General features: G+C 35.1%; 1 protein-coding gene across 11 annotated transcripts in view; it reads right to left on the reverse strand.

Annotated features, from left to right (window-relative positions):
* The window catches only part of IMMP2L (inner mitochondrial membrane peptidase subunit 2), a 461,654-nt gene that overhangs the window by 81,917 nt on the left and 364,351 nt on the right, over positions 1-15,386 (reverse strand). For all 11 annotated transcript variants that reach the window (XR_010469559.1, XM_065048719.1, XM_065048709.1 and 8 more), the window contains one exon: positions 14,465-14,567. Coding sequence is in view for 9 of the 11 variants with exons in the window: in XM_065048719.1 (XP_064904791.1) it covers positions 14,465-14,567 (103 nt within the window). In the remaining 2 variants the exon portion in view is untranslated. Of the gene's footprint in view, positions 1-14,464; positions 14,568-15,386 lie in introns of those variants that run through there.

Genomic DNA, 15,386 nt, shown 5'->3' on the forward strand with positions numbered 1-15,386 from the left:
TGAACCCTTTCAAATGTATCTGGGGTTGCTCAGATGCTTGAGAAAAAAAAGGTGGCCGTGAGTACAGCTTATTTCAAAAAACCCAAGAAAGTCAGGATGAGTAAGACATCAAACCAGATAAGCTTTCACATGGTCTGAAAGACACATTTGTATTTAAATATCAAACAATTCTGTAATCCTTGCCTCAGTCTGTGACTAAGTGTGAGAGACTGTATACTGATAGGACTGAATTAGGAGTGAAAATAAAGGGTGTTTCAAAAAGATGGAACCAATATGTTACAATTACACAAACATTTACAAACGGTTTAATGAGTTATCAAGTTTTAGTAACCTTTTTATAAATGCTCTTTGTTTCTTCCACCTGCTTCAAGATGGTATTTGCTAGTTCATGGTTGCAGAGATATAGTGATTTCAAATTGGGCCCATCTTTTTGAAACACTCTGTATAACAAAAACCCATAATCAAACTGCAAAAATTTGTAATGGATTTTTTTAAGAATGACAGAAGAATTTTTTCAAATAGTTTGTTGTTTGTTTGGGTTTTTTTTTAAAAAAGCAGCATTTCTCCTAAGATGCTTTCTGTGAGTTTTACTCAAGTTGTTGCTATTAACCAATATTTCTTCCCTTTATATAGCTGGATTAGCAATGCCACACTAAGTGTATTTCTGGTTAATTATCCAGAACCCTAAGGGACTTTTGATTTACTGTTTCATGCTTGATATTGTACCTATAATGAACTAAAACAACTGCAAATGTATTTGCAATCTGCCAGCTGTTTTTATTTTGAGCTTGTGATGCACAGAGGCTATGAATTATAATGAACAGTTCAGGACTAAAAGCATTTGTGATGTACACAACTGAAAGGATGGTACAGAATGTATTCCACTTGTGGTACATAATCCTTTTTCTTACGGTAAAAACATATGCAATCAGTTGTGTGTTTTAGAATTAGCCCTAAGTAAAGAGAGATGTTGCTCACTGGCAAAGTGCTACTTCCGACTACGGTAGTTTGAAGGACATGTGTTACTGAAGATTAATTCTTAATCTATGTATTTAGCAGATATGCATCACAAATCAATACCATAGTAACAGAGAAAACCCTTAAATATCAAGCAAGAACAAGATTCTTCTGGTGCATGATTGTGTGACTAAGATATGATCTCTTTCTCCAAAGCCTCTGCCAGGCCTGGGCAGATGGAGCGTGGCAGGGGCTGGAGGAAGGTCTGGCAGGGTGAGCTCCGAGCCATCCCTTGCTGGGGAGCGCCTGTGTTGCTTCAGGCCTGCAGCACAGCGCCAGCAGGAACAACCTGCTGGGGGACAAAGTCCTGACACCACCAAACTCCCTGGCAAAACTTCCAGTTAATCCCACAGAGACAAGATTTCTCCCAAGCTTTTACTACTTCAACATACTGTACATACCAGCTACAAGATCAAGCTGGTCTAGCTTACAAAAGGTTTGTTGTTTTGTTTTGTTTTTTTTCCCTGACTTGGGTAATAAAGCTGTTGTAAATGTCACAGACCCCCACAGAGGCAGTAAGTTATTTTTAAAAGTGGAATCTTTCTACAGGATAGAAAAATGCAATGCAAAATTCTCTAGGAGTTTGCTCAACCCTATTAGTATACTGGAAGCTGGAGCCTAATGTCCACTTTTACTGAAACTTCAAGGTGATGAGAATATTGCAAAACAAGAGGTATCTTTTGCCCAGTTCCAAATTTAATGGAAAATAATCCTGTGTTTTTCTTCAGTTGAAGACAGGAAATGTAAAGCTACCACTCATTAATCCTGTGTAACACTTATTCTATGAAAAGTTTAAATTAGACTCCTGAAAGCTGGTATCATTCCATTTTAAAGACATATTTTTTTTATTTCAGAACCTATAAGCAGTATCTCTGTATTCTTTTTTCATATGAAACTTGGATAATTTTAGTCCCTTATGAACCTCATTTTAAAATACATGCATTTAAATGCTGATTGGGACTTTCTCTAGAGAGCTAGAAAGAAAGGCTTTAAAGTGGAATTCTGACAGAAGAATAAACTTAATTTTTTTATTCCCAAGATAACTGAATATTTTCCAGATATCACTGGCATCCGCTACTGTCTCTACTGGTAGACAGAACTAGGTCTCCTTAGATTATATAGTTTTATTTTCAGAAAAAGCACCCAGCTGTTCTAACAGAAGACTCTGAAGAATAATCAAAACCCATTTTTACCAAGTATATCAATGCTTTGTTACACATACATATGTTTTACTATTTTAATTTTGTATCATTAGTGTTTGTTTCTGCAGCAAGACACTATCAAGAGCACAAGATCATAATGATCAAAAATGAAACCATCATGTGCTACAGAAGGCAGCGTATTACGAAGTTCTGTTAAAAAAGGAATATCATTTGAATTACATACAGACTTACAATGTATGTACATATTTACTAAGTTGATTTTACTTAGATATTTGTCATTGAGCTGGAAGAATTTGTTCAGGTTTTCCTAGATGGTAATTGTACTATTTCTTTAATTATGCATAATAAAGTCTGTCAGATTTTCAACATATCAAACATCCACTTTAAATATAGGATTCTGTTGAAATAATATGTCTTCTCTGACCTCACATATTTTGACAAGGAAGGCAAAAATTCAGATTTGTAAAACTAGAATAGATTGTACTTCCTTCTTTCTGAGACACGAGAGATAATTTATAACTGGACCTACCTGGAGGTAAAAGCACTCAAGGAATATTTGGTATTCAAAAAATACCTTATAATGTATCATCTGTCCAGCTTATCTCAATTTTTCTGTCTCTGCAGAACTTATCACAGGAAAAGATTCAAAAGTTCCATTATTTTCTCTTTTTTGTTGTTGTTTTTAATTTTTTCAAAATATTTGTACAAAACCTCATTGAATAAAGTAAGTGGACATGCTCTTTTCTGATGTAACCCTGGGAATATGTTAGATTTCTTCAGAGTACCAAGAAGATATCCTCTTAAGAGATACAGATTTATGTTAGTAGGATAAAAAGCCAGCTGTGGAGGTTAAGTTTGGTTTCACAGGATTTGCCTCTCAGGTTATAATTTCAAAGGCCCAGTGTGCTGTTCGGGCCAGAGCTCTTTTTGATGGATAAAACCCTAATAGCTTGAGACATAGCAACAAGGGTAATGCTAAGGTTACTATGCTGTTCTAGTTCAGGTAGTGTGATAGTCACTAAAAAATCTGCAAGTTAAGAAGAATGTGAAGGCTCAGGTGGCAGCTGAACTTTTTTTTTTCTGTGAAGTCTGCAGCTTTTTTCTCTATATGAGCAATCTATTGCAATGTGATGAAGAAATAAGATTTCACACACTTGAAGACAACAAGTGATAAATTGACAGGACGTTGATTCTGTTGCCAGTTTACTGCTGAAGTAATCCAAATACCTTTTTAGGTTTTGTTACTGTCAAATTCATTTATGTAAAATGTGCCAGGAGAGAACTCTGAAAGCAAACCAAGGAAGATAGATATCCTATTATACCTTCTTTTCTGTTTTAGTGCATGACTTACTTTAGACTGCTGCCTTTCCTAAAACTTCAAACTAAAACACATGTGAAATAAGGCCTTCCATACAACCCACACTGCATGTAAATGCAAATATAAGTGATCAAGATAATAACTTCATTATTTTCTTTTTTAAAGATACAGTTGAAACATGAGATGTATGCTACAACAGAAATGCAAGAGTTGCTTCAGCTATTGTATGAAACATACTTTTTGATTTGGCATAAATAATAGCAATAGAATCTTTCTAGAAATTAGTGCCTTGTTTTCTAAGCCATGGCAATCCTTTCCTATCAACATGAGTAAAACCTTTCTTTGGTACAATTAAGAAAGGAATTGTAATTACTTCTGTATTTATGAGTATGTGAGAACTTCAGCTTATCAGTTCAGTACCATTCTGAAAGAAGTCCTCCTCCTGACTCAAACAGAAGGTAACAGAATGACACTGTGATAAAGATAATGAGAACTATTCAGGAAAGTGAACATAACTTTAAATACTTAGCAAAGACATCTCGGATACCAAAGTAACATTTTCCAGGTGCTAGTTTTCCACAAAAAAATCCCAAACAACAACAACAAGAAAAACACCACCCAGCAGCCTCAGAGGTCATAAGGCCTGGCCTGCACAGAATTAAACATATTCGCTGGAGGAGGGTATAGAGAAATATTCTGATACGTCACTGGCAGCAGCATCTCTGAAAAAGAAAGGTGGCCTAAAAGCATAGTGATACAGCACAGTCTGCTTTGCTATGTGCCATGGAAAAATTAACTTTTGAACAAACTTTCAAGGGAGGTCTGAATATTAGGTAAGGAAATAAATATAAGCTTTATGGCACAAACCTTTCCGTCTGGCTCCTACAGACCCATTGAATATGTGAATAATGATTTTCAAACATTTGAATCAGACCACCCCTAAGCTTCTTACAGCCAATTAGCCTGCTGGCTATCATATTCTTAAAAAAAAAAACAAACAAAACTGCAGCCCAAAGATCCCACCCAAGAGCATTTAGATCACCTTGTTTTTGAAGGCTCTATATGGATATACCAAGATATTAATGACTGACATAGAAATGTCATGAATACATACTAATATTCACAAATACGTATATGCACAACAGAATGACAACAATGGAGCTTAAAATTAATGCAGTAGGGTAACAGATTTTGGAAATCTTGCTGGAATATTATACAGGTTACAAGGACATGAATCCTAGCTTCGAGAGCAGAGACTTCAAATGTCATAGCCATGAAGCTGCTGTGGTCCAGCCTGGGCAAGGGCTGAGTACCATTCCTCCTGAGGCTAACAACAAGGTGACTTTGTACCTGACAAGTAAAATGCACATTGTTTAAGATCACTAAAAAAGGTTTCACTTTAAGGTTAAAAAAATATATCTGGAATGTCTCTATTAAATCAATAAAATTGTAACAAAACATCCTCTGATGTGTTTGTTCTTCCGGCAAAAGTCTCTGAAACGTGAAGGTAGCTATTACAATAGATGGGGCCACAACCTGCCAAGTAGCAGTCATGGAGAATTTTGTAGGTAGTTACTTCTTCTAATTCCTCTCCTTTTTCAGTGTATCACACCTTGTTTTGGTCATAGGCTTCCTCTGGCTTGTATTAGTTATAGTGTGTATATGGCCAAAATTCAATGTTGGATACCAGTTTCACATCTGTTACAGAGTAGTCCAAGAATCTGTTATTTTGGCACCTAAATTATACAAATCCTGTTTTTTAATAAGTTACAAATTAAAGCTGAATTTTAATTTGTATATTAGGAAAATACGTGAATATAATCATGCATAATATAGAATTAAAAATATTAAACTGCTAGCAAGTTAGAACTTTCAGACTCTCTGGGGTTTTTTTTGGTGCATTTTAAGTGTGAAGAAGCTGAGCTTTTGGCTTTAAAACTTCTGACTTGCTTAAGCACAAAAAAACCTGAGTCCTACTAACATGATCCAAAAGTAAAATTGGAAAGGACTGTAGCTCTTCAGTTTCCTCTCTCAGCTATGTATCAAGTCAAAGCTGTATTGTACAAACTTGTCCTCATAACCACAGAGAGCTGCTGGTCATAACTATATTATATTATTATATTATATTATTCAACAATTATATGGGAACAAATATTATAGTTACATAAATGGTACAGAAGTACAAATGGAAGAGGCAGCAGTATATATTAACTAAACTACTCAGGAAGTGCCATGGAATTATTGTTATTTCGTGCTGTTACTACATCAGCTTTTGTATTTTGTAAACCTTTTCTAAATCTCAAGGTTTTCAAGAGGAGAATTAAAGCAATTGTACTGGTTCCTAACTTGACATTGAGTTGCAATAGCTCTTAAATTAAACCAACATAAAATTTCGAACCCTAATCACAGCTAATCTGCAGTGCCCAAATCCTCAGAGCAAGTAAATTCAAATAACTATATCTAACTTTAATTAAGTGGCATTGTCTCAAACAACAACAAGGGAAAAGGAATATATTCCACAATTTATTTTGTGAACACATTTACTCTTCTGTAGGTTGGCATTATTCCTCTCGGCAAATGTAACATTCTGTGGGATTTACCTCTCAAGAATTATTCCTGCTTGTCTCTCCTGCAGTGGCAGGTAGAACAAATAACTTTGAAATTGTGCTATCTGTAAGAAAGTTCCTCTAGGCAACACCATAATTATGTTAATCAGAAAACTATTTCTATACTTTTTACCTTGATTTCTTTAAAAAAACAAAATCAGTACTACAGTAGATAAATTTAGCATTTTTCCACTCATGATAAATGTGCCAGTGTTAACACATAGGACAGTTAACTGACAAAAGTTTGCTCTCCTGTGTCCTAAATGGCTTACTGCCAAAATAAAAATTGCTTTCATAGACATACAGGATCATATAGGTAGGAAGGGAGATCTGGAGGTCATCTGGCCCAACCTCCTACTTAGAGCATGGCCAACTCGGGTTGTTCTGGGCTTTTTCTTTTCTTTTTCTTCTTTTTTCTACTTTTCTTTTCTTTTCTCTTTTCTCTTTTCTCTTTTCTCTTTTCTCTTTTCTCTTTTCTCTTTTCTCTTTTCTCTTTTCTCTTTTCTTTTCTTTTCTTTTCTTTTCTTTTCTTTTCTTTTCTTTTCTTTTCTTTTCTTTTCTTTTCTTTCTTGTTGCTGTCTGTTTGTTTGTTTTTACTGTGTCCAAGAACGTATATCTTATGAACTTTCTGGGTTATCAATGCATGACTTCCCGCATAATGAAAAAAAAACAAAACAAAACAAAACAAAATAAACCAAAAAAACAATATATATTCAGAATTTCCCATGTTGTGACTTGTGCCTGTTGCCTCTTGTCCTGCTACTCTGAATATCTAAGAGTCTGGATATACCTTCACCATATACTGTACTGCAGCTGAGGATACCCTTGAGCTCTCAAAGGCTGAACCAGCCCCATTCTTGATGCCTCTCCTCACGGGTCTCATTCCCTTACATCATTGCAACTCTTCTGCGGGGACCCCTCAAAACACAATACTCCTGGCTGCACATGTGCCAAGTAGATGGAAAGAACCACTTCCTTCAAATAACTTATAGAAGTATTGGTACCTCTATTAATATTAGTCATCATATTCCAATAATGTTTTGCTCCTAAAATAAATAAACATACACTTGTAAACAAATGTGTGCATATATAAATAATAAATATGTGCATATTCACTGCCATATAAATAGAAATTTCTAAGCTACCAATATGATGCGAAATCCTGTAATAAAGTGCTACGGTAAAATAGTCTTATTTTAGGACTGGGAGATTTAATGACACAAATAGTTCTTATAGCAAAGTATTTCTCATATAGGAAAAAAAAAAAAAAAAGAAGAGATAGATAATAATTCCCTTTAATTATGCAAACTAAATTTTAGAAATTTATTTTAGTAATCAGTTGCTGAGCTTTGCTTATTGACTGACAATGTTCCATGTTCAAGGCAGTAAAAACAGAAAGAAACAAAACCATCCAATGGATTTATAAATTATGTCCTGGCAAATGTTAATATGAATGCCAACATGCATAAAAATTCCCTATACAGTTAAACCCTATAAAAGTCAGCAAAGATTCCTTTGTGTCGCATTTCCATTAAAACACGTAATTTATGAGATCCTATATAGAGAATATAATGCTATAAATTCTGTAGAGTGGTTATCAAATATAAGGGCGTATAAGCTGTAATTTGAGAGAAATAGAATTGCAAGTAAACTGATGAGGAGGTACAGAAGGTTCAGCAAATTATTATATTTGAACACAGAGTTGTTCAAATTAGTTAGTTACAAATGATGGTATGAAACTGACCACTCTCTGATCTCTTCTATTATTTCATTAAATCAATCTAACATTGTTTCGGCATTTTTTCTTGGTTTATTTCAAAGTGATATTAAAAAGAGGTGAAGGCTGTTCAGCCTACCAGTCTTTCCAAGGCTGTCAGAAAATCCTTTAAAGGTACTTTCATTCCTCCATTCCTTGCATATTCTCCAAATATTTGGTTTAAGTATTCATTGTGCTTTTATTTATTACATAAATCCTGTTCCATAAGAGGATGACTGAAGTTTTACTAATGCTACATAACAGCAAGACTTTCAAGCACAGTAAAAGAGAAAATTAGCTAGAATGCATAAAATGTTTAAGATTTTACATAACTAATACAAAAACCCAAACTTTCTGCTACTTTACAAGTCCTCATGAGCTTTCCATTGCTAAGAAATAGACTTAATTAAGAGCTTTTAGTGACATGATGATAGCCAGGCTGCTTGAAAGATTAATTTTTATGCATTGGTTTAGACTATAGTCAGGCTAAATATTTTACTTTCCAGGAGAATTAGAACAGCCATAGAGGACTTTTTATGCCCTATACTGCAAATTTAGTTAGTCATGATAATTTAACAGACAGTGAGGCCACACAATCCTATTATCAAGGCTCCCCTTCAGCAGCTCCTGGAGTGAACCGTCATTCTCAGTAGACATGCCACCATCCCAATTTACATCTCACATATAATATTCTTTCAAAAGGGACAAGCATATTTACCCTTCGAGGTTTATTTATCACCAGTCATAACATATAATGTCCTATTTTATTCATCATAGACTTTTACAAGTTTAAGCTGTGCATGTATGCTATTTACTACTGGTAACTTCATGCTCCATATGCAAAGCCTTTTCACTGATTGCAAACAATTTTACCTATCTCATCTTTGCCAGTGGCCAGGGGTAAATTTTACGGAATGTCATTGATTGCATATTCGCATTATACATCCTGTCTAAACAGAGTTTCATTTCTTCTTTAAAACCCAAGAAAAAAGTAGAAATGTCACTGATCCCACAAGAGTCATACTACTCTCCAAGGCTTCATTTACACAGCAAAGCAGAGACACACGTACTGGTCACAGGGGTAGAGAAAAGAAAGCAGAAAAAGCTGCAACACCAGCTAGCAAAATGATGCATCTATGTACCCAGTAGGTCATTCCCAGGCTTCACTGATTGTTTTGCCATCACTATTATCTTCAGCTACCTTAACTTTAGGAATGTATGCACGTATAGGTGCTTTCTTGCTAAAATCACATTTTTGTTTTGCATTGCTTGACCATCTCCTATTGACTTCAGTCTAAACTAAGAAAAATAGAGTTTGGGAGACTGCTATTGAAACTATTTGTCTTAAGCCTCTCTGACTGACTGGTCAGAGTATGGGGTCACAAACACAGTCACCAGGTATTTCGAGACCTGGCAGAATTCTCTTTTGGAAAAGTGTGTGCTGCCTAGATACCTTACTGTGCAGTTTTAACGTGGTGCTGTTCAGCACATTTCTGTGAGCTGTTAAACTGTTCCCACCTTTTGCTTTAGACGTTGCTCCATTTCAGGGGGATATGTGATTCTTGCATGAGTTTATAGCTCATAAATGAAAGCTTCAGCAGATGGCAAGATCATCACCAAGATGATGTGCACTTGTAGGACACGTGGCATTCTTTCTTTGCTATTATGTAAGTAATCCAGAACAGCAGAAAGATATCTGCTTCTTTTTTCCAGCTGTCCTCTGAACTGCTCTTAGAAGAAGATGGAGCATAAGAAGTGGGGCTGTTTTCACAGGCTCCAGACCTTTTGGTTCAAATATTTCCTTTACCGGCAGTCACACACTGCACTTCACTAAAAGTGTCCTATTTTGTTTCACCTTACTTTCTAATGAACTTTTTATATTTTCTGGTTTTGACTACTTGTACTCACTAACAATAGATACAGAGAGAAATACTAGACCAGTTTAAGAAAATAATTATAATAAGCCACACTCCATTACTGTTATTAATTGAATTTGCCCATTGAAGGTTAACAGTTAAACCATTTCTGCCTTATATCTGAAAGAGATGATAACAGCCTTTGAAAAGCAAATTAAAATAACTAACAAACTCAGCATATTCACTGATTTTGAATGTCATTCTAGTCTATAGAGTTTTCTAGTCACAGTCTACAGGTTTGGGCTGCTGAAAGAAACAATAGTTATATAGACAATAATGTTTTTCAGATAGTTTATTGCATGAACTTACAGTACAGAATTGCTTATATGAACAAATATAAATACAGCCTCTACAGTAATGCTGACTAAAAGCAATTTACTCATTTGAAGCTTATGAATGTAAGACTTCTGTTGAACAAAAAGCCAGGCTCAGGTTCAATGGGATTTAGTTTTGAGAATCAACACATTAAAAGATGGATATATTTTTAGTAAGAGGGCTCTGATAGGGACTTGACTGAGCCAAAAAGATGTTTTACGACAAGGCACTCAACCTACCTGTGTCTCAGGTTTCCCAGGAAGATAAGTAGGGTAATAGCCTTTTTACCCTTACACTGGATTGTGAAGCTTAACTCATAAAGACTCTTATCCAAAGCCATTAAAGCCAATAGAAATCTCTCATTGACTTTAATGAGCTTTTGTTCAGGTCCTTTACAAGACAGCTGAAAGACTGCCTTCAAGCCCTAATTTTATAAAGTTCTTTCATATCCTCAGCTTGGAGGCATTTGGAAACAGAAATGTAGCAATAAGAGTACTATATTTACAAAACAATCCTCATAAGACAAAATTGAACTTTTTTTTTTTTTTTAAACTCTGAGAGTGCTATTCAATGCATGTGTGTCCATCCAGATGTATATACATATCAGTTATTTTATCCACTTATTGACAAATGTTTCTCAGATACCCTTACATGTTGCTTGCATAATCATCTCTACACTGCTGGATGCCAACTCCACACATTTGATCTGGATGACATACAGTTTATAACGACTTTTCCCTTGATTAAGCCGGAGTGTCAGATCCAGAATATAAATTATCACTTTGTTTTTATGCTGGTACTATTCTGTCTGTGTAAAAAAAAAATAAAATAAAATAAAATAAAATAAAATAACTGATCTGGCATAAAGTTAACTCTTCAAAATCTTTAAGAAATTTGAAGCAGCAGAGGAGCTTTATACTTGATCAGTTCTTTATAGTGTGTCTCCTGCTTTTCTGATCCAAGAAAGAAGCAGCATTGCCAGAAACAGTATTGTTATATTTCCTATGCTGTCAAAGTACAGCCTCATAGCAAAAAGGCCCCCAAAACAGGAAAATTACCAGAACTGAAAACAAAAAAGGAGAAACTTTAAAAAGTGGTATTATAATTCTATCTTATTCATTATTGTATTTCTGTAGTATGTCACATACAACAATCCTAAGCTAACATCATAAAAGCTTGACTCCATTCCATAAGAATTTGCAAACCGTTACAGCTAATTGAGTAGAAATCTCTATTCTAGTCAAGGTAATTGAAATAAATTTCCAGTGATACATAATATTTTATCCCCTTAGATAACTGTAAAAAGATGCAAGTTCTCTGAATATTTATTGGCTTCTGTTCAGAACGGCTATTTTCAGCATTATAAATGGCTGACATGACATATTTCTAAATCTGAAACACAGCAATATCAAACAATAGTATTATATAACACCTGCCATTCTGTATTTCACAAAGCATTTTTTTGGTTTTTTGTTTTTTTTAAGACAACATGCAATAATCATGCACCACTGAATTTAGTCCAATATTCTGGAAAGGTAAATTTTCATCACAGAGAGAGTTAACAGCATTTCAGCACTACCCACAGATGTCCTGTTATTTTTGTAATCTCAGTTAAGGCACTAAGTTTATTCAAAGACACAACTAAGCGGAAAAGAAATATTAAACCTTACAAATCTTAGTTAAAACACTTTTATTTTATTTACACACTTCAAGAAAATGTCTATGCCTTAACATTCCAATTTTAGTCCTACAAAAACCATGCAACAAGTTATTATTTATTTTATAATATTTTTATGAACTAAGTAAGATAATTTAATCTGCCAAGATTTTACATTTTAGAAATCCAAATCTCTCCAAAGGTGCATCTAATTTAGAACTTGATTGGTATCAGGGTTTTCACTTTATCAACCTAGCCCATTAGGCCATTACACATATTGCTATTCTCCAAGAGAAAAAAATTGTTCTAACATCTGTTCTCAATCTGTTTTTCCATAATTTCCTTTTATGCCCCATGTTACTCATCAAGTTCATCGACAAAACATTATTGTGCCTGGCTGTCTACACTATATGTGCCTTTCTACTATGAGGTTGTATGAAAATTGAAAAAATTGTAACCTACAACATAATCCACTTCTAAAATACACTATTTTTACTGCATCTTTTGATACAAGAAAATATATCTGGCCTTGGAAGTCAGAACTGCCACACATACAACATTTAAACTAATCTCTTAAGTGACCTATATTCTAACAAAATAAGAAAAATGAGTTCACGCCTTACCATTGTGCAGCCAGTTTGTTATGACTGCTGAAGTCTTTTATACAAGAGAAAAAGTATTTGAATTAAGAAGAATATACCTTCTGAATGGCTTGAAGAGAGTGATTTTAGTATTTTAATTCACTTGTGCAAGTGATCTCAAGAGAATAGCAGAAAGAGGGGTAGAAAATGTCCTAGTAACCTAAAATCTAAAGTGTACAATGGAAAAGAACCTTAAGTCTAGCATGCCCTAGACATACTTTCCATTTTCTTCTAGAGACGAAAATTCCCCAATATTTTATAATTCTCAAGCTAGTATCCAGCCCTGTGATCTCTTCTGTTCCCTTCTGCCTGTATTCAATGATTGCTGCTCTAATTTTGACGTTAAATTAGGAAATTAAATGAGGAAAATACCTATTTACACTTGACCTGTCCATAATGTGTTCATCAACACAACACAAAGGTCATTCTTCCTGCAGAAAGCTAAAGAATTCACTGTTAAAGACTGTCTTACTAGCTCTCAAAAGGTGCTACTGCTGTAAGTGACATACTCTCCAATGTCAGCTAGCAGCTGATGACTGATAAGGGGTGAAACCCTAGTGAAGGTGATTTTCTAACATTTATAAACATCAGTGAATTGAGTAAAAAATTGAGGGTCTTTAGATTTACCCCAACATATGATTTTGTACGAAAGCTGCAAAGTGCCTACTTTGAAGATTTTACCTTGTATTAATTTCTGTGTGAGCTGCTGCAAATCCGAAACTAATGTCCAACTGCTAAAGTTTCCCTGTTCTCTGAGTCCACATTGGCAATATATTTGTAAGTGAAAAGAAGATTAGGGGTTTTATGCCTAAGATTTATCTTGGGAACAGACAGCAAGTCAGAAAAGGAAAAGCCTACCACAGGAGGAAAGAGATACTTGGACGAGATAGAGTAAAATAAATCCTGAAGGAAAGAACCTCTAAAACTAGATGTTAGAAATCTTCGCTGATAGCAGCAGGAAAATAATAATGAAAAATAGCAAGAAATACAAGCACAAAAAAAGTGAGATAAGCCAAAAGAGAGGCAATAGCATCACATACTCCAAAGGAGACAGTAGACCTTTTTTGCATTGCTTCCTGAGAACAAATTATTTCAAGTTAATAACTGGGCTAAACATCAAGAAGCCAGACAAACTCATAAGGTCCTTGCTGTTGCTAATTCAATTAGAGTCAGTGGGGTGACTTCCGTATGAAATAGGTATTAAATGCATAGGGGTAGAAAAATCTAGTCTTGACAACTTTGCTATGAAAACCAGTGGGTTTTTTATATTAGAAGAATATTCTCTCTTAAAGATACATGTCAAAAACCTGCATACAGATTAGGGCAAAAAACATTTCTATTTCCACAGAAGGATGCACATATGCAATTATTTCCTGCATGCTAGATTAAGTCAAAACAAGAACAGGAATCCACACAAAGTGTAACAAAACCAAAACCAAACAAAAACTGGAGTGCAGAGAAAACATTTACTGTCTCTCTGATGAACAGATGAACACTTTTACTAGTCAAGAATCAGATTTTCCAGGCTACATTTTGTCTTTATTCAATATGAAAATAGCCCTGGATAAAAAAAACTTAAATATTTACTTTGGAGAAAGTTTTGAAATATCTCTGCTGTCGTCCACAGACCAATTTAACAGTTAACACTTACTAAGCACAGTTATGGTTTCTTAATTCTTTACCCCAGCGCTGGTACTAAAGCCAGAAGAAGCTCCCGGGAGGGAACCATTCCAAATTACCTCAGCTGGCAACATGTCCTCAGGGAGCATCTGTCAGCTACAGGGAGCTGGCTCGCCCTCTGGCTATTCCCCCAGTACATCCCTCGGAATTTAAAATCTCCACCACTTCTCCTTCCATGTGTGGGAATTAAAAGGAGCCTTTATTCTTTTTGCAATAGTTAAGAGCAACCTCAGTCTCTGCTGACCAAGATATTCTAGAAGATCTAACAATGCTCACACAAATAATAAAAACACAATCACAATCAATTGATACTTTCAGTGTTTCACAAATGACCCAGCAGATATGCATTGCTTTTCAGCTGCAAAGTGTAAATGATATACAGATAATTGACTTACCGGGCCAAAAGCATTGCTGTCAAAGCTGTGTCCGTGGTGATCACCTTCCACCCAAATATGCCCGTGTGGAACTTTAACATACTTCTTTTTGTATCCAATGGTTCTGAAAATAATTGCAAAAATGGCTAATCAGATAAAAAGAAAAATCTACAATGTTTTGCTGGGAAAAATCACATATCTATTGTTTTGGAATTTGACGTTGCATACCTTCCAACACTTGCTTAAAAAAAACCTGCATTGAAGTAGTTTAGACTTCAAGAGTGCTCCTCAAGTGAAAATACGACAATTTCGTATGAGCTAAGTTGCACTTAGGGGCTGTTGAGTACATTGTTTCGGCAGAAAACACATCACAACAGGGAACAGGAGACTTAACAGTTAAATATAATTAAGAGATTCCTATTTCCATCTGTGAAGTAACAATTCTTTGAATCATCAGATTTTAGCTCAAGTAAATGTCTGTGGATACATGTTGCAGTCACATAAAGATGTTGTACTGAAAATGCTTTTCTTCCGCAGTAGGGTTAGGTACTCGTCATAAATAGACTGGCACATCTGAAATGGCTTTGGCTTCAGCACTTGGATTCCTGTAACTCTTATGACCTGGGGGTAGGATTTCTTCAGCTGTAATAAGCCAAACAGGATAAACTTAAAGGAAAGCCCTAAGAGAAGGCCAAATGTTTCAAGAAAAAAAATTACACTGATGACTCAAGCTGTTCTTCATGGAAATTCATACTGAAGCAGTGCCTCAGCATGCCCTGATATTACAAAAATGACAAACTACAGATGAGTCCTAAATCTGAGGCGCAGAGCATGCAAAATTCCTGTATTTAGTTGCTGAGTAGCTGTCATTTTCACAATTCCAGTCTGCCTTCTACCATACACTTTCGCTTTCTTTCAGAGGGGATCTGTTATTCTGCAATCA

Source organism: Columba livia, chromosome 1 (assembly GCF_036013475.1).
Source record: "Columba livia isolate bColLiv1 breed racing homer chromosome 1, bColLiv1.pat.W.v2, whole genome shotgun sequence".
NCBI lineage: Eukaryota > Metazoa > Chordata > Aves > Columbiformes > Columbidae > Columba > Columba livia.